Source organism: Zosterops lateralis (assembly GCF_965231275.1).
Source record: "Zosterops lateralis genome assembly, chromosome: 18".
Classification (NCBI taxonomy): Eukaryota; Metazoa; Chordata; class Aves; order Passeriformes; family Zosteropidae; genus Zosterops; species Zosterops lateralis.
This window is the reverse complement of record NC_139778.1, coordinates 8,859,396-8,886,126: the sequence shown is the minus strand read 5'-3', so window position 1 is coordinate 8,886,126 and position 26,731 is coordinate 8,859,396. Positions and strand designations below refer to the sequence as shown.

Below are 26,731 nucleotides of genomic sequence, written 5' to 3'. Positions count from 1 at the left end.
CCCAAACCCCCTTTATTCAAGCCTCCAGGATGGAATAAAATAGAGCTGCACAAAATACAGAAATGACTTACAGAGACATACAGGAAAAAAAATGCACTTTCCTAGTGTCATGACACACACATCATAAATAATCCCAGTCTAAAAAAATCATTTAACAAAATGAGAGTAGATAACGACAGTGCACCGTGCCAACATAACAGAGAGGAGAAGGATAGTGCATCTTTCATACACGGGGTGCAAGAAAGAATTATATGAAAGGTGCTTTTGGCTTTTTTTTTTTTCTTTTAAGAAAAATGAAACAGCAGAGATCTCATGCACTCATTTATTGCAATTATGGCTGAAGTCCGTAATAGCAGTTAAGGAGTTCTCAGAAATGCACTGCACACCTTACAGAACAAATACAAAAGCCTCCACCCTTGAGAGAGGACAATCTAATCAGTTTTCTGAAGTAACTGAATTACTTTGGCTAATGTTGTACAACTCCAGGCAAAATGACCCTACTTTCAATTCCAAAAATGATGTTAAATCTGAAATGGAGCATACAGAATGAAGCATGCACATTTCAAGGTTTTATTCTATAGCATAACAGCAGCAAGAATCCTGCTCCAAGGCCTCTGAGGAACATGATATGCCTGTTTGGGGAAGGGAAAAAGGGGAAAGAAGAGGTTCATGATGCCCCTGACTGCTTAATTCTGAGCCTATCCTTCCACATTGAAAAATCACAGACAGCACCATTAACTAGGAGGGCAAGTGATCTCTGGCCATATAAATGAAGCTTTGAGTCAGATCCTATAAACCTAAAGTATAGAATAAACACAACCACGTTTACTGAAAAAGGAACAAGAGACTGTGGGTGCTTAATCACTCACATAACAGAGGCAACTGAGATTAAGAGCAAATGCCTTCTGCCTCTGGATCCTCTGCAGGCTTTAAACCACTTTACATACATCACAGATAGTAACAAGTTACATTTTTTTGCATGCCAGTTATGACTTCAGTACAGACTACTAAGTGATTATTAACACTTTATTACCTTTACTAATCTCTTTTATTTTCATTTTGGAAATAGCAGCAGAAGGACAATCTGTGCAGGCAGCAGCAGCAACACTCAGACATGGACAGACTGGCTATCTTTGGCTCAAAATCTGGAAATAACTCATGGCCTCAGCACTCGCAACCACCCCATCCACCACATCCCTAATACCTTCACATCCTGCCTTTAAAAAGATCCTTTTTCACACAGCTGTCTGAAAACATCACCTGTCCTGATGAAACTAAGCAAAAATACCTAACAACTAAGTAGAAACTAAGAACCTAAGCAAGTCAAAGCACTGCATCTACGTGACTTATGCTGTTGACGTCTGCAAACCATCCACAGCAAACAGATACAAGGTTCCTATTTAAACAAAGCAAATACATACACACATATTGCATTCATTAACTTCACAGAACAAATACTGGGTTGTAAAGTTCGATACTCTGAGGTTGTGTCAGGACAAAAGCATCTGTACAAGCTTATGCTGGCCTCCTGTGTGCCTGCATTATTATGATATTGCCTTTAACTGTGTTAGTCTCAGAGCACGTTTTCCAAGGGCTACCTGGTGAAATGAGTGGGCAGAACGGAGGCTGCTGTTTAATGGATATCCAGTGGAATACTTCAGCACAGGGCTTGAGGCCTTATTTACTGCATGCTACTCAAATTTTATCCAAAAGACAGCATTTGAATGTTTTCATTAACTTTTCAATAATACCTACAATGGTGCGACTGACCACTTTAAAAGAATTGAGAAAGTATCTATATCATTCTGACAATTATTCTCATTTTAAAGAGAATCAATATAAGAACACATCAGGCAAAATTTTCTATAAACTTCTTATATTCACATTAAGAGATGTAGAAGTTATTTCTCCCCATTGTGCTCTGCCTGTCCTGCACAGCCCTTTTACATGACCAACACAGAGCACCCGGTGTCTGCAGAGTGACTTAGGAGTACCCAGCATTTCTCTCCATCACAACATGGGAAAACTCATTACAAATACAGAAAATGAAGCGTAGCAAAGATGGGGCTTAAGTAGGATTTTGCTTCTCCTTTTTTGCTATTCCCTACTCCATTTCAGAAACATTTTCTAATTTATGCAGATAGGAAAACTGTATTCCAACAAACAACTGTATTAGCATTATAAAATAAATCATATGTACCCACACTGCACAGCCTTCCTTCTATTTCTTTCGAATACTAATATTTTTCAATCTCTTTCTCTTCATTCAACCACCCCCATCTCTCCATTTATTGTACATAATTCTGCAAAAAATCTGCATTTTGCACCTTCTGTTTAAATCCAGTCGCTGCTTCCTCTGTGCTGCCGGAAGGTAGAGCTGGGAGGAACAAGGAACTTGGTATCAGGAAAACAGAAAGGGAATTTTCTGTGCTCTCATTTTTATCCAAAATCATACCAGGGAGGAATGCAGGAGCCCCAACCATCAAATTACAGAGAAATCCTGTTTAGCTGAGGCTGAAGCATATTCACTGCAGGGATTATCTTTTACATTTGGACTTAATGCTGATTTGACCAACGCTGAGAAGATTTTCACAAGGTTGATCACACGTACATCCCTGGCAGAAACATTTTACAATAATACATCTCAACTTTTCACAAAGCAGCACTATAGTTCATTAGATTATTTCTTTTCTAATTTATCATGAACACAAGAAAGTATTTAGCCCAATTTCTAGAAAAGATGGAATCATGTTGGCAGAACCTTTCTCTCCTCGACAGCACCCAAAAAGTCAGACAATGAAAGACACCTACCATGGGAAATTTCAACCCAAATAATTAAAATCTGGCACGCAATAACCAAGTGAAATGAGGAGTATGTCATAGTAAGCATCAGGTAACATAATAATAGGTGGTGCTTCTGCCCCACCTAAAGTTTTTGGCTCCTTCATAGAAAATCTTTACGTAAACAATCTTTCATAATAACTGGTTAACAACAGGAGTTTGTAACCTCTGTGTTCACACTACTTTTTGAGAATAGAGTTTCTCACACTTACCGAAGATGAGGGCATTTTAATTGAGGTACTGTCCCATGGTTACCATTTTATCCCCATAACAACATCACCAATTACTTACTTTAAAAAAAAATGCATTAGAAAAGTAATTTAATCTTTGCTTTTCTTAATGAAATTTGCCAGAGAAAAACAAAGGGAAGAATCAGCACTGCACGACCAGCCAGCTCTCCATGGAGCAGCACCAACCTACAGGACTCAAATCCAAACACACTTTACAGAACAATATCCATATTCTAAAAGCTGGCTTAAACATCATAATCCACAGCTTTCCAAACTGTGCCTTACTTGTGTCAGAACCTCTCTTCTCAACACTTGAATAACAGAACACGGCCTTGTTCCTGTCTTTGCACCAGTGTTTAGTAATGATTTTGACCAAACAATGAACACTACTCATCTTAAGGACTTACCCAGTCCTGCAATTCCTAATATTCTTCTCCACTGAGTCATGAGGTAGTGCCAGAAGTCCTCTCTGAGAAATGTCTGCTCTATGATACAGCCACATCTGTGTTGATGTGACTAAACATGTGTCACATCATCTTCAAAATGCCAAGCAAGTGCTCCCAAGGAATGCAAAGGGGAGTCAAAAATTCCCAAGCATCATTTCAACACAGGACACATATCACTAGATTTACAAATATATTTGAGAAGTTTAAATGCAAAAACACGTCACAAAGTTTTTCCAGTGCTCACTGACCCTACCACTCATGCAGCAATGTCTGCAAAAGAGCACTTGGCCATAGTTCACTTGCCAAATTCATAAATTCAATCAGTCTAAGAGACAGAAACAAAATTAGCAGTTCCTAACTCTAAGTCTCATGTTCAATTCACAGTTTCATCTAATAAAGCTGTATTTGGATTTCAGAAATAAAAGTGCTTTTAAACTAGGAAATTATTTATCACAGCACATTCCCATTTCAAAAACCCCATGCAAATTCTTCTCCACCCCCAGCAGCTCCAAAGTCAGTGGTTCAATCCACATTTTCACTTCTTAACAGGATGTTGCAGCAATGCTGAAACAGTCTTTCCTCAAATGTCAAACTTTCACACAAGAACTTTCTCCACTCCTGACGTGAGGCAACACCCTCCTGGGAGCAGAACTAGCTGAAAAGCACAGCCTTCATCCCCAGGGCAAGTGCAGATGCTACAGGTATCTACCACAGTTTTAAGTTTGATAAATGGGGAAAAAATAAAAGCCCCAAGTTCATTTGCTGTTTGAGATGCAAAATATGAATCACTCCTTCAACCGTTCAAAAGGCAAAAGATTGTAAAAAATCTTCGTGCTGAATATCAGGTACATTGCACAGGTCACAAACTGAGCCCAGGAATCAGCCAGAACGCTGTGGCACAAAATAAATTTCTTTCAATATACCTCAGCCTTCACTGCAGCTTCATAATGAAGTTTAATTTATGATAGTAGTGAATAATACTGTGACTGAGTTTTTTGTTACGCATTTACACAGTGCTTAGCACAAAAGGGTCCTACCGTAACAGATTTAATAACACAATCATGCCACCCACAGATCCTCTAAACACATCTTTCCCCAAACCATGCCTATTATGTAACTGTAGATGGTATTTTTGTGCACAGTTTTGAAAGTTCAAAGCAGTAACTATCCCTCCACCTCTAAAAACTGCTATCTTTGCTGTAAATAACCTTTGAAATTCATTTTTATATGACCGTGCTTCAAATAGTTCATCATAATATAGCTAAGCCTAGTTTGGGGAGTTGTCCTGTAATTCTGTATTTTAATTACATTAACTTTTCTGCATAAGGATAATGCTTTTATAATGTCCCTGTTTCCTCTCTTCAAATGCCTGACTATGGTAGTACCAACAGGTTCAATTTTTAGTTTCTTTCAAGAATAGAATACTGATCCCCAAGTTCTCCCCCCACAGCAAACCCTACGAGCAGCACCACGACAAGCACCTAGAACACATTTCCCAATCGAACTCGCCCTCCTCATTCCTTTTGAAAGGAACATCAGTGATTCAGTCACGTATCTGAAACCCCACTCAAAGAACTGCATCAGCAGGAATGAGCAATGATCCTGCTGTGGTTAACAGCACAATCCTGACAAAACTTGGGAAGCAGAGGAGCGGTGTCTAGCCCAGCCAAACAAACATAAACAAAGCTACAGCCAAGTAATATCAGTCAGTTCGAACGACAAAACAAATGTCCTGCACCATTCCAAATGTGTGAGTGTCTCAAGATATGGCCAGAGCACAGTTACCTCAAAACTATTCCCACAAACAACTATAATCAGAAATACGGCTGGAATAAAAGACCCACAGCCCTGTGTTAGCACAGATTCCGCAGTTTGCAAAAAACTTTCCCCTCAATGACCTCCCCATGTAGATAATGAGAGAAATCCAACAAATTCTGGCTCCCAAGATAGCAGAAGAGTAGATGCAAGGCAGCTTTCCTGCTGGTCCAACACTATCTGGGAATCCCAGCTGAGGGGAATTTAGTTTAGACCCATGAAGGAACATTACTTGGGAACAGAGGCCAACCACCCATCCCTGTCCTCCCAAAATTACCCCAGGATAAAATGAAATTTTCACTTTAAAAAAAAATAGATATTACCTTACATTAAGTGAAAAGATACATAGGGGAGAAGTGTTATTTTACATGCTGCCAAAACCACTACACTTTTCATTTGTGGCATTCTCCATTTATGATGTCCACAAAGATTTGTTACCTTCTTGGTTTGCTGAACCACTAAACATTTTGCAGCAAATTAAACACTTGTGCCACATTACTAACAACCAAGATTCCCAAAAACAGCTCATGTTACAAATTTCCCTCTTGCCAGTGGGGTCTGAAGGGCTATGAAAGACCTTTTAAGCATATTTAAGTACCATAATTTTTAGTGTTTTGATGAATACAGTATTTTTGCTATATATAACTATGGGGGGAAAAAACCCAGACCGTGAAATTCACAGACTGAAAGATCATTTCTAAGTAACACTTACTCTAACTACCATAAAACCAGCTCAGACGAGTCCACACAGTGCTCACATTTCCATCCTTCACTTCCTGCCGCTGCAACATTCAAAATTTCATACCAAACACAAACCTACTGTTAGTTTTCTTCCAATATTTCACCACTACAGCTCCAAGAATCACTAAGCCTTGCTACTGCTTACAAACAGGAGCATGGAACTTACTTCCCCAAACCACACATAAGCCAAAGATTCAACACATTGACCTCACACACATCATTCTTCATGCAAGTGATATTTCCCAGGACTAAACAGCAACAAATGGCAGAACAGCTCTCAGTCACATCTCCAAAACATACCTCTACATAACATCGCCTACAAAACTTCTTGCCACCAGCTCAGCAGCACTGTGTATCCACTGCTTCTTGGAAAATCTGTGTAGTTGAGAGCTATTAATTCTAAATTACCTTCCTGCTACAGTTGAAGCCTTCTAACATCTGACAAAGACTCCATGCCACTCAGAAAATCTGCTAGTTTCTACTCATTTGGAAGGGAATGGGGCCACAGTCACCACTCAAACTTTGTAGTCACAAAATCGAACCTCTCAGTGTAGTAAAATTACATTTAAGGGGGAAAAAGATTGAAATCTATAATTTCTTATTTGGCTTTCCTGTAATAAGCCTGTAATTTGGTATTATGGAGGACTCTGAAAAAAGACTGGATAAATAACCAGTCCATTTCTAATTTACAACAATGAATTTGCATATAAAATTATGGAGGAATATTTGGGTATTGCATTATAGCCCCATTAAGTATCCCTTAACTTCAACTGGCAGTGCAATAGAAATGCAGCAGAAAAACAAATTCTCACCCATGGGTAATTACAATCTCCCTGTTTAAATTCCCAATCCCTTCTTTTCCTACAGTAATATTCACTTTCCTGTATTTCTCAGACGGAAGTGATTGCTTCTGTTGAAAGCCTCATGTTGTAAAGATTCGTGTGAAGAGAAAAGCTCAGTAAGCAAGACTCTTCTGGAAGAAGGAACCTGAGTCACATATCAGTGTCACCATAATGAAATCCCCAGAACCTGTTCCTGTGGAGCAGCTTCTGACCTTGCAGACTCCAAATTTCCCTGTCTATGAAGTTTAGTTATTTTCTCCCACCCCAAAACATTTGGGGAAAACAAATGTTTATTTTCCCAGTCAGTATCTCCAGAAGACCAAGCATTCCTTCAGGTTTTTTTGTTGTTTTTTTTTAATTCCACCAATGCTGCATGGAAACCTTTGAAAAACCAGTATCTTTTGAAACATTCTCTCTTCCTTGTTGAAAAAGAATGGCAATCACAGAAGTCTGCACTAAGGGGAGGAAGAAATCCAACCTATGAAGTGTCATGTCTTTAAATATATGTCATTGATACATATAAACACAAGGGCTGCCTTGCTGCCAAAGGCCACGGAACAGATAACAAGATAAACAACAATGAAAAAGGAAGGTCTTGTTTGTTCTGAAAATCTAACTCATAACCCTTCCATTTATGGGGGAAAAAAATACATGTACCATATAGTGAAAACAAGATTTTGCCACAGCATCTCAGTGAAAGGAGTGAGAAAGGATTCAACAGCTGCAATACGAGCAGGAGGGAGGCTTGGGATTACAAAATTTGGAATCCTCTCCCCCATGAAGAGCCACTGGCAGCACAGCAGAGAGAGGAACACTGGGGATCTGCTTCCTTCCAGGAAGAAAGCTTCAGCAATGCCAGGAGAAACGTCAGGACAGGACTGAGGCTCGCTGGGATTCTTGGCCTACTGATCCCCAGGCAGGGGAATTCCAGCTGTCCAATCACTCCATCCTGAGCTAGAGCAGTGTCACACCATCCTTCCTTCTCCTGCTCCAAGCCAGCTCCCAGCTTTCCCTAGTTAGTCAGGCTCTGCACAGGGGATGGATATAAATTAATTCCAAAGACTTCTTTAATCTAGATTTCACTCCTGCTCCCAGACCTGTGAGGTTCCACTGACCTCAGGAGGGGATGTCAGTGAGGGGAGAGATTCAAGGGCTTTGAGAACCTGAACTGCTCCAGCAATTGTTTCTGCCAGTACTAAAATGAAAACACTGAGAATGAGGTTCAGTAGTAAATAACAAATAAAAAGAAAAACAAACCAACACACTGAAAGTCAGAAAGAATATCCAACTATAAATGCAAAGGGGATTTGACTAACAAAAATAATTGTCAACAGTGGAGAAAATATTTCATCAGACTATTAAATTAACAAGAGTTGGAAGACATCAGGAATATTACTGCCCAGCTCCTACATGGGCTCTTTCATCCACAGGCGTCAGGACTCATAACTCACAAGTCAGTAAGATTCACTGTCCCTATTTTAAATTCCTTCAAAAGGAAGCACAAACAGCTGAAGTGATTTGCATCAGGCTCTCCACATCTCTCAAGCACTAGACCTGCACCTTACCCACGTGGGAATATCCCCTCTTCAAGCTTTCCAGACACTCTGACTCACATTTTTTGAGATGAGCAGAAGTCCTCTCCAAATCACAGCCCTTCCACAACCAGATCTACTCACACTGATCCCTAAGCCCAGGAGGAACTTCTCTGAAACCAGTGAGATTTCACAAAGGAAAAGGATCCTCCATGACACATCAAGAAGCAGAACTGGGACAAATCAGAGAGTAAGATGCTGCTTCCACATCTCCCTTTAAGTTTTAATTTTTAGTTTGATGGGAAGAGGTAAAAACAAGCCCCATACAAGCAAACAGACAAAAAAATCCGAAAAGAGCCAAAAATACCCCAAAAAATCAGCTATTACAATCTTTCAAGTCTTTAAGCTATGACTTTTACAAGCCTCTACCACAGAAAAAATCATCTGGCTCACCTAAAAAGGCACAGTGCCTGTATGAATTAAAAGAGGGAAAATACACACTGTACATTTTGTAAGTCCAAAAAAATCACAGAGGTGAGGAGTGATAAAGGAAATGTCATTTCAGCTAGGACAAATAAAGAAGTAATTTCTGCTTTCAGAACAAATTACAAAGAGAACTCAATTTATCAGTAATAGCACATAAAATGTTCCTTCACTTACCAATAAAGAAAAACTGCTCTGCTAATTAAAGTTCAACAAAAAGAAAAGCTTAACTCAGCTTCTGCCACTCACAATTTCTGCACTGTAAAAGTCTGATTCCCTGGGTGTGCACCCCAAGGAGGTGGAGGGAATGTGGTGGCCCCTCGTCCACTTTCCCCTCCTCTAAGTCTGAACTGAATGTTCAGCTCCTCCCTACAGACCTGCCCAGCACCCTCAGACTGCCCCCAGCACAACAGATTTGCCATTAAAAGAAAAATAAAATAAAAATTTTTAAAAATGAATTTTCATTCACAATCTGCTATGGCTCAAAAGGACTGAAACAACTTAATTTAACACACATTATTTTAAGCCTCCCTGTTCTACCTATCAGTCTTGGAAAATAATGCCAACTTGCCCAGTATCACCTGCTTGGTTTTTTATTTTTTATAAAGGAGCATGTATTTTCTTATATAAAGAATGGCAGGTGGTGTATTTATCCTTTGCCTTGCTTCAATTACACTAATTATTAAGAACAACAACATTAGACAATGTCCACAATCCAAACCATCCCAACAGGACCAGCCATGGTGATACACTCAATCTGTCAATGGGGATATCCCTTTTCAGGGTATTTTTCTGTCTCACAACTAAACTCTTTTATTTTTAAAATGAAAAGTGAAATGTGTAATTTTAAAACTTCCCCTCAAGCTCGCTGTACCTTTGATAATGCAAAAATTGCATTACCTTGTTAACTCTCACTCATTTTGTCATTAACTGGGAAGCAGCCTTGCTACTGTTTCCCCGCAGTGATTTCTTAGTTTCCATCAATGATATGTTTAATCGTGTTACTCTAATCAAACAATTGCCTAACAAAGCACTGAAGCCAAAACAACTGCGCTCCTTTGGAAATTAACAAAAGGACGTGTCCCACCGCAGGAGGGGTAACACAGCTTCTCTTCCTGCCTGGGGTCTGCCCTAAAAATATACGTGTAAGTGTCTGCTGGAAGGGCTGTGGTACAATGTGCAGTGGAAACTCTCCAGTTTTCAGTTTCAGAGCTGATCCAGGGTATAAAAACTGCTTTCAGGACCTGCGTTAAACCTCCCAATTTCACTCCACTCTCCCTGCCAAAGCCTCCTGCAGAAAACAAAAACACAAGCTCATCTGCCCACCCTCCAAACCGCTCCGAGGGGGTAATTTTACAACAGCTGTTAAATCCTTCCAATTTATTTTTCCATCCCTCCGCAAACCCTACCTACCCCATTTTTATTTTTTCCCCCACTTCTATTTCACCATTGTTATTCCCCGGCCACCTCTCCCGTCCCCTCCCGCCCCGCCCGGTACAAAAACAAAGCTGCCTCCCACCCCCCCTGCATCCCCCCCCGGCTCGCTGGAGGCATCCCCGACTCTCCTGCTCGGTTCCCCCGGGCCCAGCCGTGCTCGGGGCCGCTCCTGCCGCCCGCGGGCCCCGGGGGAGCGCGGCGGCGCCGGGGTCCGGCCGAGCGCCCCGTAAACACCCCGCCAGCGGCGGCCGCCGCAGGCCCTCGGCGGACACAGGGCCCGCTCCCGCCGGCTCCGCGCGGCCCCCGCGCCCCGCACCGCCCGCCCCACCGGCCGCGGGGCCCCGCGGGTGTCCCGAGGGCGCGGCGGGGCCGCGGGGAGGCCGGTGCGGGCCGCGCTCGGTGCCCGCGGGGGCGGACGGGGAAGTCCCGACTTACCTGTCATTACTTTCTACGCCATCTTGGATCCACTTGTCAACGTCCCACAAAGCATTGTGGGAAAGGCCGGCCCTCCCCGCGGCCCGGAAGGCGGAGGGCGGCGGTGTGAGGGGACGGGACGGGCACGGCGGCGGGAGTGGGCATTGGGACGGGGATAGGAATGGGCTCCGGGTGGGGCTCAGGACCGGGACCGAGCGGCGATGGGGACAGGCAGGGTCGAGGTGCGGGTAGGGATGAGGATGGAGTCCGGGATGGGGACCGGGACCCGCTGTCCCCTCAGCCCAGCGGCCGCCGAAGCGCAGCTCGGGGTCCCCTCACGGAGCAGAGCCCGGGGCTACCTCCGAGCCAGAAACCGGCAACTTCGGCGGGTTTTTTCCGCGTTTTCTTTATTTTCTTTTCCCTTTTTGTGTTCTCCTACCCTTCCCTGGGCTCGGAGAGCAGCTGCGGAGCCCGAGGGTCGCTGGCGGGGCCGGTACCGGCAGCGGGGGGAGCCGGCCACGGAGCCCACCGCTGAAAAAAGCTTGGAAATTACTTTTTCTCAAGGTTTTTCTACTCCGTGAGTTGGACTTTTTTTTCCGGTCTGTTTGGTTTGGTTGGGTTTTTTATTATTATTATTATTATTATTTTCCTGTGGCTTTTTAAAGTTCCCTCTAAGGGACTTGGGGGAGGCCGGCGCGGGTGCCGAGGCTGCCGCAGGTGCTGGAGCAGCTCACGCTGTCACACCGCCTTTTCCGAACCCATCTGCCCGTGCTGAAGGACTGCTGCTAACGCCTGGCTGGCTGCTCGTGAATCCCAGAAACTGCTTTGCATAACAGTTTTATTTTTCATGGAGTAATCTTCCCAGTTAGCTGTGTTTTCAGACTCTTTGGCAATCGGTTCTTAATACCTAGGCTGTTTTGCAAACTGGCTTTTTCAAGGCGTTACCGGCTTAGCTGCTGTGGATGGGTGCCCTGTGCTCTGCAGAGGCTGTTGTGTTTTAGGGCAAAGTGGACAAGAAATTGGGGAAAAGCAGCTTACTTCAGGATGTTAGGAAAGTTTATCACCAAAACAGGATTCCAATGTTTTTAAAAAACTTTTCCTTCCCCTTTAATTGAAATAAGATCCAGATGATTTTAGTATTTGATCTTCCTGTAAAATGTATTTACATTTATATTTAAATTTACGTCTAATGCCTTGTAACTCTTTGAAGAATAACCACCACCCAAGCCTTGATGCACTGCCACTGCAAGAAACTACTTGTGCCCAAGAAGGTTTTCAATATTCATCAGTAATGCATTTATAAAGAGAGAGCTCCTTGCAACAATGTAAATACAGGAGGAAATAAATCAAAATAAATCCTTTGCATTTGCCACTCCAGTCTTGAATCAGTCTGCTTTTTAATTCAACTTCCTAAGTAGGTTGGGAATACAGTTGTGCTGTCACAGGGGAATGTGGGTGGTCCCAGCTTCTACCCAGGAGATGCCATTTCAGGATAAAACCCTCCTGTGGAACTTGCCACAAGCCACCTCTGCTGTCCCTGCTGCTGACACCTTTCCTAGTGCTGTGACTTTGTGTTTTCCATGGGCTCTGTGCAAGGAACAAGGATCAAAGAAAGCTGAAACCACGTTTAGGATCCAACTAACTTTATGTCATCCAGTCCAGGTTGTTGAAATGGAGTTTACTTTTGAGGCGGGTTGTCTTTGGTTCCTAGTGAGCTTTATCTTACTGGTCATTTTTTTCTGTTAGAAAATGCAAGGTTTTCTTCAAACTAAATGATAATTAGAAAAACCAATGGAAGCTAAAATTATCAATGCATGCATATTTTGAGATATAAACACATGTATCCTCTGAAGTTCAGTTTGGAGAAGACAAATTTACTTAATTTTTCACATAACCCTTTCTTGAGTCCATTTGTTCTATTTTTTTGTAATGTGCTAAAAAAAAAAATTGTGTGGCAGTGACTGAGTTATTGGAGGATGTGTTCAGTGCCAGACCCCATTCCTATGACTCTGCTAATTTAAAGTTCCAGATTGGCTGTACCAAGAGGCACGGGCTGCTGTGAAAAGGTGGCAGCTCTGCCCTGTAGGAAGAGCCCAGAAAGGAGCTGGGGAGGACCATGGGAGCAGGGAAATCCCACTGTATAAACCAGAACATGGAGATGTGCCCTTGCACCCACTGCTTTTAATGATCTTGGTACTTTAACCCTTTTAGCTTCGAGCTGAAGGAGGTTTTAGTCTATTTTGTGGACTGGTCAAGTGTATTGTATAAACCCTCAGAGGAGATGCCAGAGGCTGGGCAGAGCCAGCAGCTCTGGGATGGGGCTGCTGCCAAGCACTGCCCTGTTCAAGCAGAGCCTGGAACAACTCTCCTGTTTTCTTGTGCTGTTCCCTCCAAGTTCTTTCAAAGGTCCTTGTTACCAGATAGAAAGATGAAGACTGTTGGTCCAAAACAAATGGGGCTCCAAGGGCTCATTAACCTTGGAAATTCTGAGAATCATAATCGAAGTGAGAATCATAGCAACTAATTTAAGGGATAATATACCAAATCCAAAGGGCCTAAAAAATTAAATTTAACTTCAGAGCCACTTCTGTGGTAACACCCCAGGAGGCAGAGAATGGCCCAGGAACTGGTTACCAATTACCTGGGAAGAAAGAGACTTCTTGTAGCTTTCACTGACATGTTTCAATACAGAATTAAAGGATAAGTTAACAAAACAAGGTTATTATATAAGACAATAGTCTTATATGAATGAATGAAGTAATATCATACTCAATTCCACTTGATACATTTTTTAGGATCTTGAAATCTTTCAAATCTTCAAATAGCAATTTCTTACTGGATGTTTATAAAGCTCACCCTGCCAGGGACCACGTATGCAAGGAAACCTTGTACAGGAGCCCTAACACATCCTGTCTCCCTCCTCTTCAGTCAGGATTCTGTAAATGATGCTTACAGGGCTTCTCCCTATTTTCTGAAGCTAGGAGCCATGCCCTGATCCTTAGAGAATCCAGGCTCCTTGCCAAAATCCAGGGGTTTGAAAACCTGGGGCCACTGAGGGCTGCAAGGCTCCCTGCCATGAAGCAGAGATCTGAGCCGAGCGCTGAAAGGTGTGGCACAGATTCTGGCAGAGTTGGCAACTCCCAAACCCTCACTTGCTCCAGGCCTAATGGAGACTTGGTAGCCAAAAAGCCCTGGAGTCCTGGCTCACCCATGAGCTGCACACTTGGAATCACAACTGCAGCTTGGTTTCTACATTTTCAAAACAAATCTGTTCTAATTATTTGAAACTCATACTGCTACTTTTTTCTTTCTCTTCTGCTTTCACAGGAAATTCAGAAAATCAATTCCCATTCTATGCTCAAGTTCACTCCCATTTCTGGGAACTGGTATTTTGCGAATACAGAAAAATCCATTTTCAATCAGCTCCACTTATGATGACTAACCAGAATGCAAGAAAAAAACCATTGCAATTAACATGTAAGAGGAATAAGGACACAACAGAATACATTCAGCAGGGAATTGCCTCCCTGACCCTGCAGCCCAACATCCCAGCAGGCGCCTTGAACAGATCATTCACCCCTGAGCAACAAAACAACAGGAGGCCTTTCTCAATGGAAGTGCCAGACAGATTGCAGCAACAGGAGCAATGTTTTTATTGTCTTAGCACACTGGACCTTTATAAATTTTTGAACTCCCACAGAAGCAGCAATCATGGGAAAGTAACAAAAGTTAAGTGGTTTAGCCTCTGCCACAAACAAGGCAGTGGTAGACCTGGGATTAGATAGCAACAGTAGTTCTTAGTTTTGGTAAACAATAAAGCAAATTTTTTCTAGGCAGCCATTAATGTCTGGTTATTAGGCTGAAGAGTAGCAAGTTTTGATTTTCCAGCATGAAAATTCCCCTGGAATTCCTCCAGAGTCCTCTAATGAACAGATGATCTCAACTTTAATCTTACTTCATAATTATCCAAGGGTAACATTTCAACGTGGACTCCTTAAGCACATGTAATTTCTAGAGCAAGTAATATTCAAACTAATTCATTTCTCCTTTGATCCACAAAATGAGAGTGTTGAGAAGCAACCAGCAACAAGGGGATGTTGAGGGTACACTGAGGAGATAGAAACTACAAAGGTCAGAGTAATGTGATGGTTTGATCCCACACTGTCAAGATCAAAGATCTTCAGTCTCTGTGCATTTCTTTCAGAAGCTGGCATGTCTTTCTGCTGACCTTTGAATTGCTCATGGAGGAGTTATATCTGACATATATATTCTTGAGATGAACTGGCACCAAAAATTTAGAGCTTTTTTCCCTAGCAACCTGAACGTGACAGCCTTTTTGAGATAGACTCAAGATACACTTCCATTTTCATCAATGGTAGTCTCTGCAAGCAAAAGAAAAGCAAAACAAAACAAAAAACAAAACAAAGAAGAAAAAAAAAAAAAAACAACAGCAAAACAACAAAAAAACACACCCAAAACACAACCACACCAAACCCAAACTTCAGGCTAAATAGATTATTTTCCACTCACTTGGAGTTACCCTATAGCCTAATAATTCCAGAGTTTTGTTTTAAAACTTATATTTTAACTTTGTGATGTGTGAGGTGGGAGACCCTGAGGGATTCTTGCTTCTGGCAACAAGTACTCAGATCACAGCAGAAGTCTCAGTCTGAGGACAGGGAGGGAGTCTCCCTTGGGCAGCATGTTCTAAACCAAGACTAAGGTGTCCCAAGTGTGAACAAAAATCTCTTTCAGATCAAAAGGCAGAGAGCTTGATCACTGTGGAACAAATACAGACCATGAAAGTGAACCTTCATCATCCTTCTGAACTGACTTTTAAGGAGATACCTGAGCTCTTGCATGATAAAGAGTTCTTGCATGTTCTTTCTAATGCTGACAGCAAAAGGTGGTTGTGAGGAGAGATAAATCACTTCCTCTCTCGAACAAACTCGTGCTCTAAATGCAGCCAAAGGCAGCAGAGAGGGATAGAGCCCGGAGAGAGAGGGAGGAGAATCTGCAAGAAATCCAGAAAGAGCCAGGGAACCACTGAAACATTCCACTCTAGCATAAAAAGGAAAAGAGGGTTGGCTGGGGAAACAGGTCCAGCATATCTGGTAGAAGCATCAGGGGCTTAAATGCTTGGGGTTGAAGATTCCAGACCAGACTGCAACTGGAAGGAAAATGTTTATGATAAGAACAGGGAGAGGCAAGTTCCCACTTCCCCTGATGACCCATTGTTCCCCTCTCTGATAGCTCTTGCCTCAGTTTCCAGATGATATATTGTTTTTTAAGCTACTTTGTCCATTGTTGTGACAGCAGCCAGTTTTGGTCATGCTACTGAAGCCTCACAAAATGGCCAGAACATCCCATGCTCAGAAACGGTCACAACAAGATTTTAAACAACTTGTACAGCTGGGATTATAATACAATTTAGGAAGTTACATGGTAAACATTCTGTGCACTCTGAATACCTGCTCCTCTCCCTTCCCTTACTGATAGTTCAGCTGTCTTTTTGTTCTTCAAATGCAGTGAGCTGGATTGGTAGGGCTTTGAAAGTTACAAGCTTCCAAATTACATTCCCAAGTTTCCCATCAGCTGCATCCAAAGTCTGCATTTCAAATGCAAATCACTGTTTACAAGCTTCCATCTTTTCCTGTCCCTTCAGACTTCCCTCGCTCAAAATCCCTGTTTGGAGTTTCCCAATTTCTGTGTATTCACATGAAAAGAGCATTAATCTGAATGAAACTCAGTCTGCTTGTGAAGAGATGGGATTTATATATGTCTCAATACATCATTTACAATTCCAGAAGCTACTTAATTAATTATGAACAGAATGGTTATGGCTACCATTAAAAATCATTCCTAACCAGAGCAAATTCAATAGAAGTTCCATTGATTCTCACTACACTATTTGTTCTATTTTACTTCCTTAAAAAAACAGACCAGGGGGAAAAGTCCACAGCTTCCCTCCATTACAAGGAGGTTAAAGTAAATAATAGAGCATTATCTGCTCAGAATATAACACACTCATGCTGAGAAGCAGGAGCTTCCAAGTACAAGCTTAGCTACCTGATTAATTGCCATTGCAGCCCTTACAGACTGTAATAACAAAACAGGCAAAATTAGTGACTTGCACCAAGCAGACAAAGGTCTAGGTACTTACTCATGTATTGATTGCCTTGGCAGTTCAGAATTAATTAATGAATTCTAACTGTAGTACCAAATCATAAGAATTAGCATTACTCTTAAGCAAAAACATCCAGAATTTTCTTCAAAGAATATCCTGACATAACTTTAGACTATTATCATTTTAAGTTACCTCTTTGTAAAAACCTAGGATTTTATTATTTACAGTGTATCCTCTCAATCACAGCCTCAAAAATAGTCCTGTAATGAAATAACCACAGAATTATATGTTAGACAGGTAAGGGTACACACTGAAGAAAAGAAATCACGAGACTATTATTATACAGGCAATACAGTTTTATTCTGTTCTTTCACCAAGTGTAGCAAAAACATTTAACAACTGAATGAATAATCAAGGGAACTTAATTGTCAACAGGAATTTCAGAATTATGTTCTAAATTTTAGACCAGGAAGGCTTGACAGGGAGAAAACAAACCATATACACACTTGTAATAATAGTCTCTATTATGAAGATTTAATGCCTTCTTTAAAAGCACTGAGATTATTGAGGCACCTTACTGCAGGTTATGGATCATCTCTTCTTTGGCAATGAGATGTGTGGTTTTGTTAACTAGGGCCATGAGGGAGTTGAGCTTGTGAGACCAGTCATTGAGTATATTGTTTGGGTCCTTAGGCCTCTGGAAATTGATAATTCCTGCCAGCCTGTCTACTTTAGCAAAGATGGTTTTATTAACTACTAGGTTAGACAAGAACTCCTCCGACTCCTGTAAAGACAAACAGCACTACGTCAAGAAAACAGCATTTTTACCTACAAAACACCAGAATTTCTCCCAAACAGCATGAAAGCACCAGGAACAAGATTTTCTTTATACACAAGTACAGCTGTAACAATATTGTACTTTAAAAAATGCAGGATACTTTAATATTATACCTGTTGGCAATGCAAGGTACTAGCACAAGCTATTAAAAAAACCCAAATTTTTGTTTTCAATTGACCTATATCTTTCATGAAACTAAAGTTTAATATGCAACCCCAAGAGACTTTTACACTTTGGAGTACTTGGCTACACAGATACCAGAGCAAGCCATGTGGCAAGCAAGGCTTGGGAAAATCCCAGTGAGTTACTGACCACTGTCAAAAAGAGTTATTGCTGAGTTTGTGGGAAGAGCAGATTCCATGAAAAGGGCAAACCTTTTCATTTGCACTCAAAATACCAGGATGTGTCTTGGAAAGCTCCTGGAAAATACAAAGGGTGGTGGCAGGAAGACCCCTCCACCCCACATTCCCAAAGTGCCACCTATGAACAGGGACATTTACAGGTGAAGGACCCTCTCTTCGGTTGGTTTTCATCACTCACTGACAAGAACTTTTCAACACTGAAACACCAGACAAGAAGCTCCAGCATTTACACAAGGCCTTGAACATAAATGAACTTCTAAGAGCAGCTTTTGCCTTATGGGCGTGTGCATCATGAAACTGAGTTTAAGGTTTAATGAATAGTTTTCTAACTCCCAGAAAGGCAGAAAATTAAATCAAACAAGAACATTACTCTGCTGAATACTCACTTCTCTGCCACAAACACACTCCCCTTATGACAGAAGGGTAAGCAAAGCAAGACTTACATCCACAGACAGATCCAGGAGTTGTGCCATTCTCTTCATTGTAATTCTGGTATAATATTTAGCCATTATTCTAATATTCTGGAATAAAAGTGTTCAGAGTAGAGGGTTATGTGCAAAAAATAATTGAAGCAGGCTGCAAAAATATAAAAGTCCATGTTAAAAGCAGATTAGGAACTGTAGTGCTCTAATGGCAGTCCAGCATGGGGGACATGAAGGGCTGTGAATAAACAGCTCTTTTGGTGGTGGAAGGTAAAAAAGTCTCTACATGATAAATTATTAGAAAAAGAAATCAACCAATTATGAATTCAATATAAAGCAAGACTATTAGATTTATGATTTATTGAAACATGAATGCTAAATCTCATTGAGTGGGATATGCTTTTCGGTGACAACTACACCAAATATAAATATACAATAAAGATGTACAAGAAAACAAAATCTTGAAATATAACACAACAGGAAAGCCACTTTACCTGCTGCTTTATTAGCTACTCTTTTATCTTCTTTGTGATTAAAATACAGCAAGCAAAAAGCATTTTTAGCTGAGGCACTGAGTAAACAGCTACTGTTTACAGACACTGATACTTACATGTTCCACAACTCTGTTCTTTAAATCTTTCCATCTCTTTTCACCTTCCTCTGTACAGCCAAAAACATCTGTAGCAGGACTGTCAAGGGATCCTTCTCTCAACTCCTTCCCATATTCTTCAACTAGGGCACTCCACCTCATCAGCTCCATGGTGGTGAATAGTTTTAGGAGGTCTCTAAATGTTTAGTACAGTTGGATTACAATCCTGTATTAGTAAGGTCTGGTTCATACTTAAAATAGATCAAAGGCAGAATTTGAAATGTTTTATTCTTATTACCATAAATAATGGGGGCAGCTCAAATCAGACCGTTTTTCTAACAAAGATCATTCTCTTACAAGAGACATTTATTTTCACATAGAACAACCATGACATTTTTGCAGTATTCTTAATGCAGCATTAAATTCAGAGTTGCTTAAGCACACTCAGCATAAAGAGATGTACTTGCACTGTTAGAGAGTGACACTTTTTAATCTAAGAATTGGTTATTAGAAAGGATACTTACTTATACTTGGGGATTTCTTCTAGCTTTTTGTCACTACTAATTCTGTGCACCAAATCAGACTGTTCATTGTCATAAGGTGAAAGAATAACATAAAGAACAACGCTCTTCAGTGCCTGTTTAAGAGGAGAGAGTGTGTTTTTTTCCCAATATTGAACAGAGGAATTGCCAAAACTGATACAGAGTTTAGAGTTTAATATGTGAAAGATTTAAGCTCAGTGGATTAAGAAATAAAGGTGAAATTGATGCTGTCTTTCAGAAGTGAACGGTAGTGCATTTGAATTTACACAGGTTAACCAAAATTCTAGTATTTCAAATAAATACATGAAGAAAAAAACCTTTTCAAACTTGAAAGACATCTGTACTGCATACACGACAGCACCACTGAGACCACACTTGCACAGCTGTTTGTAATCTCTACACTTGCATGAAACAGTTGAGACATTCCCAATTTCAAAGGTAACATAATGAAGATGTTGGTTATAAAGATTCTTTTGAAATCAACTCTATCATATCTGTTTTCAACTAACCAATTTGTTAACACAGCCATTTAAATAAAAACAGACTGATGAGCTATTTCATCTATTGTACACTAATGTAGTAAGAAATGGGTATTTATCACATGGAAATGAAGAGATTTTATATGTAAAGTTTTTTACCTGTTGCCACTTTTCACTTTCAGCCTGGATACAGGGAGTGTCATAAATGGCTCTGTAGTGCTTACAGATGGAGAGGTAGGAGCCTTCATGTTGATCCAGCTGGATCATTAAGTTGTAGTATTTCAACTTTAGTTTCTGAAACAGCATCAAAAAGTCAAATTAACACAGTTCCATGACAGGTAAACTAAATTCAGCTGAACCCCAGAAAACAGAGGGATTTGAATAAACACACTTGGACCTCAAGAGAGGCAAGTCAGATTAAAATTTGGGTGGGGGGAGGGAGAAAGAGTGAGAAATCCTCCAATTACTTACTTCTGTGTTTTCTTCTTGAAAAAATTTTGTGTTAATTTTTTTGCTGATAATTTGAGTCCGAATATAGTCTTTTACGGCTAGACAGAGTCTCATCTGCTCCAAGATAAATTCTACACGTTCTTTCTTTTCCATTGAACCGTAGGTTTCCACCTGAAATGAAATTATATATATTGTACTTAATGTTGTCAAAGCCAAATCAAGTGAAGGCTTATCTGTGCCAGAAGAGTGGGAAGCTGTCTGGAGGAGGAACACAACAAAACAAAACAACAGAAGAAAAGCTATTACAGAGCAAGTGAAAATGGAATAAAGTTTATTCCATTTTAATTATTGCCCCTACTTACACCAAATAATCCACCAACGCTGAACTCAATGCACTAGGCAGAGAACTGAAATGTACTTTCCAAGTGGAAAATATTCTATGTAACCCAACCATGAGATTAACAAAAGCAGTAAAAGCTGAACTAATAACAGCTGTTCTCATTCCAGGCATTTCTGCAAACATACCTGATTCAGTTTCTAAACAGTCTCAGAACAGTCAGAATTAATTGCTATTGCTGATGCAATTCTGAGTTCCAAGGCATTACCTGCAACTCCTGCAGAATGGAGGCAGCCTCTTTCACCTCCCCGTTCTGCTCCTTTATTGTTGCAAGTGTCTTTGTCAGGCGGGCACGTTCGATTTCCACGTATATCTGAGGGCAGAAGGAAGAGTTTGAACACCGGGATTTTCTAAAGAGGAGTGCAAACTCTGAGACTGCAACCCCACTGGGAAATTCTTGATGCTGCCATCATACAACCACTTAATTTGCTGTGTATCCATCCACGACACTGGCACTGTCCATAATATACACTGATGAAATACAATGAATAACTGACAGGTCAAACTTTTTTGGCCCAAATTAATCTAAAAAATATTGTCTACAATGACCTTTGATTCTTTAAGCAAACACAAAGGGATATGCACTGTGAATAAAGTATTGCATATTCTGTCTGCTAGAATATATCAAAACAGGTGGGAAGTTACACTTCAATGGTTAATGTGTAGTAAACACTACCCATTGAATTATTTCACTTACTCCTAACCAGCCATTAATCAACAAGACTTGATTACTAACAATTTAGACTAACAGACAGAAGTCATAACATTGACACAAATCGGTCTAATTCAGAATTCTTTCTTTCCTTAAAGGAAAAGGAATGCAATGTAAGTAACTCACTTGGCATCACCTTCAGGTTATCATACCTATATGTAATACCTTGCTAAGTGCAGGAGAAATTAAATTAAACCTGCCCATTTCCCTAACAGATTCAAATACATAACATTTAAAAAAGTTTAAAGGAAATGGCATTTTAGAATTTGGAAATGGATTACTAACTATATTAATACCATAACCAGATACCTACACCATAGGAACATGACCAGCATTTCAGCATGATCGAAATATGGAAAATATCTGCAGTCTTTTGGAAGGCAATTTACAAATCAGTTTTAGTCTTACTTGCACAAGATTAAAAAAAAAATCCTTAGAAACTATGCTTTTAAAGAAGGTGAACATTTTTATTCTACCTTTTAGACACTGAGTCTTAAAACAAAACCTTACCTTTCCTTCTGTGACCATACGCAACGTGTCGATTAAGCGCAGTTTGACTGGTAAGTCTGTGATTTCTTCAACATAAGTGCAGCACTGCTGGACCATTTTAGCAACTGCCTAGGTATGAAAACAGAGGGGAAAAACATACTGTGGTTTTAGATTTCCCTAATGAATTCAAGCTGTAACACTCAGAGGTGAGTAACGAAGTTTCACATCACACTAGAGATTCATTTCGGCAAAAAAAGCACACAAGGCACATCTCCTCTCTTTGATTCATGAAGATCTGTACAATGATGCTATAGGCTGATGCTGCAAGGCAAATGTGATGCTGTTCTGCCATTTTTTTCATCTCAGATTTTCCAATATTGAAAATAATACATGCCATGCAGTTCTATCCTGAAAAGCAACTCCTGACAAACCCACAGTACTCACATGGACTGGTAGAACTTCTCTGCTTGCCCTAAGACCTGCATGGCTGAAGAGACCTGTACCTTCTCTTCACTGTGTGCACTACCCTCTGTCCCCAGAACAGCTGTAGATTCCTCAGCAAGGGAAGGAAGAGGGAGGATTTCTTCCTTCAATAGCAAGCACAGGTATGGGAATGTGCACTTCTGATAATGCTGACAAAGCTGGCAAAATTATTATTAAAATATCTACTTCTAAAAAAAAAACCCACCAGAATTAAACTTTGAGAAATGTCTTCCTCAAGAGCATCCTCAAAATTCAGCTAGAATGATCCACACCTTCAGCTATAGTCTGTGCAAGTCAGAGAACTAAACTATACTCCTTCTTTTACACACACTAGTGATGATTCTGCACACAAAACAATAGGTAACTTTTTTCTTCCTAAAGCAATGATGCCATTAAAATTATGTGTTGCTCAAACTGAACACACAGAGTGCAATAAACTTTGCACTTCCTTAAATGCAAGTGCTTTATGCCAAAGTATGCCAGTTTCAAAAGCAAACATGCAAAGCACACATCTAATATGAGCACAATAAATTGCAGTAACTCTGTTTTATATACATCTAAACATGAATAAGGAATATGTTTACAATACACACTGCAGAAGAGTGCAAAGATGAACTACCATCTTCTCACAGAAAGCCCCTAAACACACGGGGGAATCAGCTACATAATACAACTCTAAAAGACATTTTTATTTTTTGTTTCAAAGGTTTAAATTCACCTGTTTTAACTGACTTCTTCTCTTTGATAGAAGAATAATATTTTCATTAAGAGCATCCCAGTCTTTAGCTTCGAAACACATTTTCACTATGGCAACTAAGATTCGGGATGTGGAGACCATGTCCGAAGCCTGGAACAAACCAAGAGCGTGTTAGAGATGGGATAAACAACCTGCAGCCTCCCAGCACAAAGGGGAAAAAACCTTGTGTCTGGTCTCACCAATTTGCTTTTTAAAGAAAAGAAAGACTTATAATCCAAGGATACACCAAGTCCCTTCACTTTAACCCAGTGGAATTTGAGGTGTGCAGCACATCCCACATCACCAGGCGCTACTCACCGTCCGTGTTTGTTTTTCCAGGGAGAGAAGGTTTTCAATGACTTCTTGCAATCTTCCTTCCTAATAAGACAGGCAAACAATTATCTCCATGAGTTAAGAACATAATTCAGTTGAAACTGAGAGTAGCTCAAATTCTTACATAAAGAAAAGCCCAGACCAGCCTGTACACTAATTTTTACATTTTTTTCCTTAAGAAAATGTCTGCATTTACTTTAACTACACTTGCTTTAACTACACGGTTCTACACAGATAAAACTGGACAGGAACTAGTTTCATTTTTACACAGCACATGCTCTAAGTTGTCTGCCTTGGAAGAGAAACCTGGCAAGTTTCAGACAGGTTTGGTGAGCTCACATTCACTGAGCTGCAAGGAAGACTCATTTCTTCTCTGGCCAAAACAGAGTTTTCAGTGAGATCAGATATGCAATTAAATACCTTGGCCAAAAAAATTCTTCTCCTATTACTTTCACCCACATTCATATCTTAATTACAGTGTATTATACAAAGCATTAACTACAAGCTTTACAGGCCTAGCATGGAATTATAATAGTTCTGTTTGTGGAGGGGTTTTTGACAACTGTATTTGCCTTTGTTTAGAGGAGTGTAAGATACTACAAAGTACTTTTAGTCCTAAATTGCAAATCCTAGCAAATGCCTAGTGAAAAAAAAAAAGTTACTCTGCATGAGTTTGTAACAGCCTGTGGCAATGGTGGGGCTGCAAAAAAACTAGAAACAAAAATGCTGGAAACTAGAAACAAAAACTGGTTAGAAAATTAGTAACAAACCAAAGAAAATGAAATTTGTTTCTGAAACATCCCAGCTGAAATATTTTAGACTCCATACAAAGGTTTGTGAAGCATGTGCTCTTACTGCCACAGAGTTTATATGTTTTGCAGAATAAACATGGCCATGGTGTCCATCCCTTTGCAGAGCTGTGTCTGTGGGATAAAATCCCTGTGCCTGCTCTCCATACAATAGTCTTAAAATAATCTAAGATGCAATTTATTTATCTTAAGGCTACTGCCTTCAGAACTGTACAACACGCGTGTCTTTCACAATGAGAAACGTGGATCAAGCAGAGCATTTGCAGCACTTAGAGTCAGATGCCATCCTGCTGGGACAACAAATGACAGCAACAACAGGGAACCTGGGGCTGCCCCATCCCTGGAAGTGTTCAAGGGCAATCTGGACTAGTGGAAGGTGTCCCTGCCCACGGCAGGGGGTGGAATGAGATGAGCTGAAAGCCTCTTCCAACCCCGACCATTCTATGATTCCATGGTTCTGTCTTTTCTGAGATCTGAGCTGCACGAGAATCTCCAGGCCACAGAAGAACCTTTTTATAAAACACCGGTGCTCCATGGCTGTGACCCCATGTGGAACACATCCTGCGGTCACCCAGGGCGTGCGCACAGACGTTGTTTACTGAGCCGAAGGAGGCAGAGACAGCCTCAGAGCCCGTCCCTCCATTCCAGCTCCCTGGGGCTCGCATGTAACCGAGTTCAAGGATGCCCAGCGCTGTCTGCCCAACCTGACCCGGGACCTGTTACACGAAGGCAGCTCTGCGCACAGAGCTCGGGGTGAACGAGCAACTCGGCGTTGCAAAGCCAGCAGGGACGAGCCACGGCCCTTGCGGTGGACTGGGGCCCTCTGGTTCCCTCGCCCGGCGAGGCTGCGCCCCGAAACCTCGTCCCGTCTCAAAATCACAGAATAGGTTGAGATGGATTGAACCCACAAGAACCATCGAGTCCATCTCTTGGCCTTGGTTTTGCACAGAACATCCCTAAGAATCCGTGTGTCTGAGAGTGTTGTCTAAACATTCTGTGAGCTCTGGCAGGGTTAGGGCCGTGACCGCTTTGAAGAGCAGTTCCAGTACTCGGCCACCAACCTCCCTCCTGCCCATCCTTCCACACAGCCCAGAAACAGCACAGCCGTCCACTCCTTCCCTTCCTCAGCACGGCACGGAGAGCCCGCGACCAGGACCCTTCAACACGGCACCGTGGGGCAGGATGCGGCCGCGGGTCGGCTCCGCGCCGCCTCCACGCGCGGCCTAGCGCGCCATGACTCAGCCCGTCCGCCCCGCCAGGCTTCTCTCCCGCCTCACCTGCGCCAGCCGCTCGCACTCGGGCAGCCTCTGGTCCACGGTCGCGCTGTAATCCACCTCCATTTTGACGATGCGGCCATCGGCCCGCTCCGCGCCGCCCTCCGCCATGTCCGCCCGCTCCGCCGCCTCAGCGCTCACCGGAACCGGCCGGGCCCGCGCGCAGGCGCGCCGGGGGCAGCTCCGCGGAAGGGCCCCGCGCCGCGGCGGGCAGGCACTGCCGTGGTCACCCTCGGCCGCCTCAGGACCCGCGGGAGGGAGGTGCCGCCTCTGAGGGGACCCGCCCCGCCCACGGCCCCTCTGAGGGGATCGGGTTCGCCCTTCGCCCTTCTGAGGGGATCTGCCCTTCGATCCGCTCCTCTAAAGGGGTTTTCCCATCAATCCGCCTCTCTGAGGGGATCTGCCCCTCAGTCCGCTCCTCTAAGGGATTCCCCCCTAAATCCGCCTGTCTGAGGGGATCTGCCCTTCGATTCGCTCCTCTAAGGGGTTCCCCCCTAAATCCGCCTGTCTGAGGGGATCTGCCCTTCGATTCGCTCCTCTAAGGGGTTCCCCCCTCAATCCGCCTGTCTGAGGGGATCTGCCTCTCAGCCCTCAACTCTCCTGAGGGTTCCCCCCTCAATCCGCCCCTCTCAAGGGACCCGAACCTCGCTCTGCCCCTCAGTCCGCACCTCCTGGCGCCGGTTTGGCCGGGGGCACTCCTTGGCACCCAGGAAGGGCAGCTGTGAGTTGGTGCCAGATGTGGCAGTGACATCCCTCAGTGACATCTCCCGGAGTGCAATCACGGCCCTCGGTGTGCCCCTCAGCACGGCCACGGGGCTTGGCACAGTTGCCACAGGAGAATGGTGAGTTTGTGCTGTTCTCCCGTATTTGGGGACAGCCGGGCTGTGTGGACACGTCAGGGTTCTGTA

At 42.1% G+C, this 26,731-nt stretch overlaps 2 protein-coding genes across 7 annotated transcripts in view; both read right to left on the bottom strand.

Moving 5' to 3' along the window:
* The window catches only part of HELZ (helicase with zinc finger), an 88,385-nt gene extending 76,274 nt beyond the window's left edge, over nt 1-12,111 (bottom strand). For 5 of the 6 annotated variants that reach the window (XM_083874908.1, XM_083874907.1, XM_083874909.1 and 2 more), the window contains exon 1: nt 10,803-12,111. Coding sequence is in view for 2 of the 6 variants with exons in the window: in XM_083874911.1 (XP_083731037.1) it covers nt 10,803-10,809 (7 nt within the window). In the remaining 4 variants the exon portion in view is untranslated. Of the gene's footprint in view, nt 1-6,044; nt 6,098-10,802 lie in introns of those variants that run through there. The other variant, XM_083874910.1, reaches the window with a different exon arrangement.
* Nucleotides 12,112-17,243: 5,132 nt separating this feature from the next.
* On the bottom strand, nt 17,244-25,969 carry PSMD12 (proteasome 26S subunit, non-ATPase 12). The gene is made up of 11 exons (XM_083874787.1): nt 25,827-25,969; nt 23,726-23,785; nt 23,390-23,518; nt 22,210-22,317; nt 21,196-21,300; nt 20,612-20,761; nt 20,300-20,434; nt 19,644-19,756; nt 19,141-19,315; nt 18,552-18,629; nt 17,244-17,692 (listed from the first exon to the last, which is right to left on the bottom strand). Exons 1-11 carry the CDS (start codon nt 25,932-25,934, stop codon nt 17,483-17,485), a joined length of 1,371 nt encoding a protein of 456 aa, XP_083730913.1. The 5' UTR covers nt 25,935-25,969; the 3' UTR covers nt 17,244-17,482.
* Between the last annotated feature and the right edge of the window lie 762 nt (nt 25,970-26,731).

Excerpts from the sequence above, each read along its gene's own strand:
- PSMD12 (XM_083874787.1), bottom strand. The coding sequence starts at position 25,934 with ATGGCGGAGGGCGGCGCGGAGCGGGCCGATGGCCGCATCGTCAAAATG. Across the intron at positions 23,786-25,826 it reads AGTGCGAGCGGCTGGCGCAG|GAAGGAAGATTGCAAGAAGT; the intron begins GTGAGGCGGGAG and ends CTGTCTTATTAG. Across the intron at positions 18,630-19,140 it reads AGAACAGAGTTGTGGAACAT|AATATTAGAATAATGGCTAA; the intron begins GTAAGTATCAGT and ends CTTTTATTCCAG.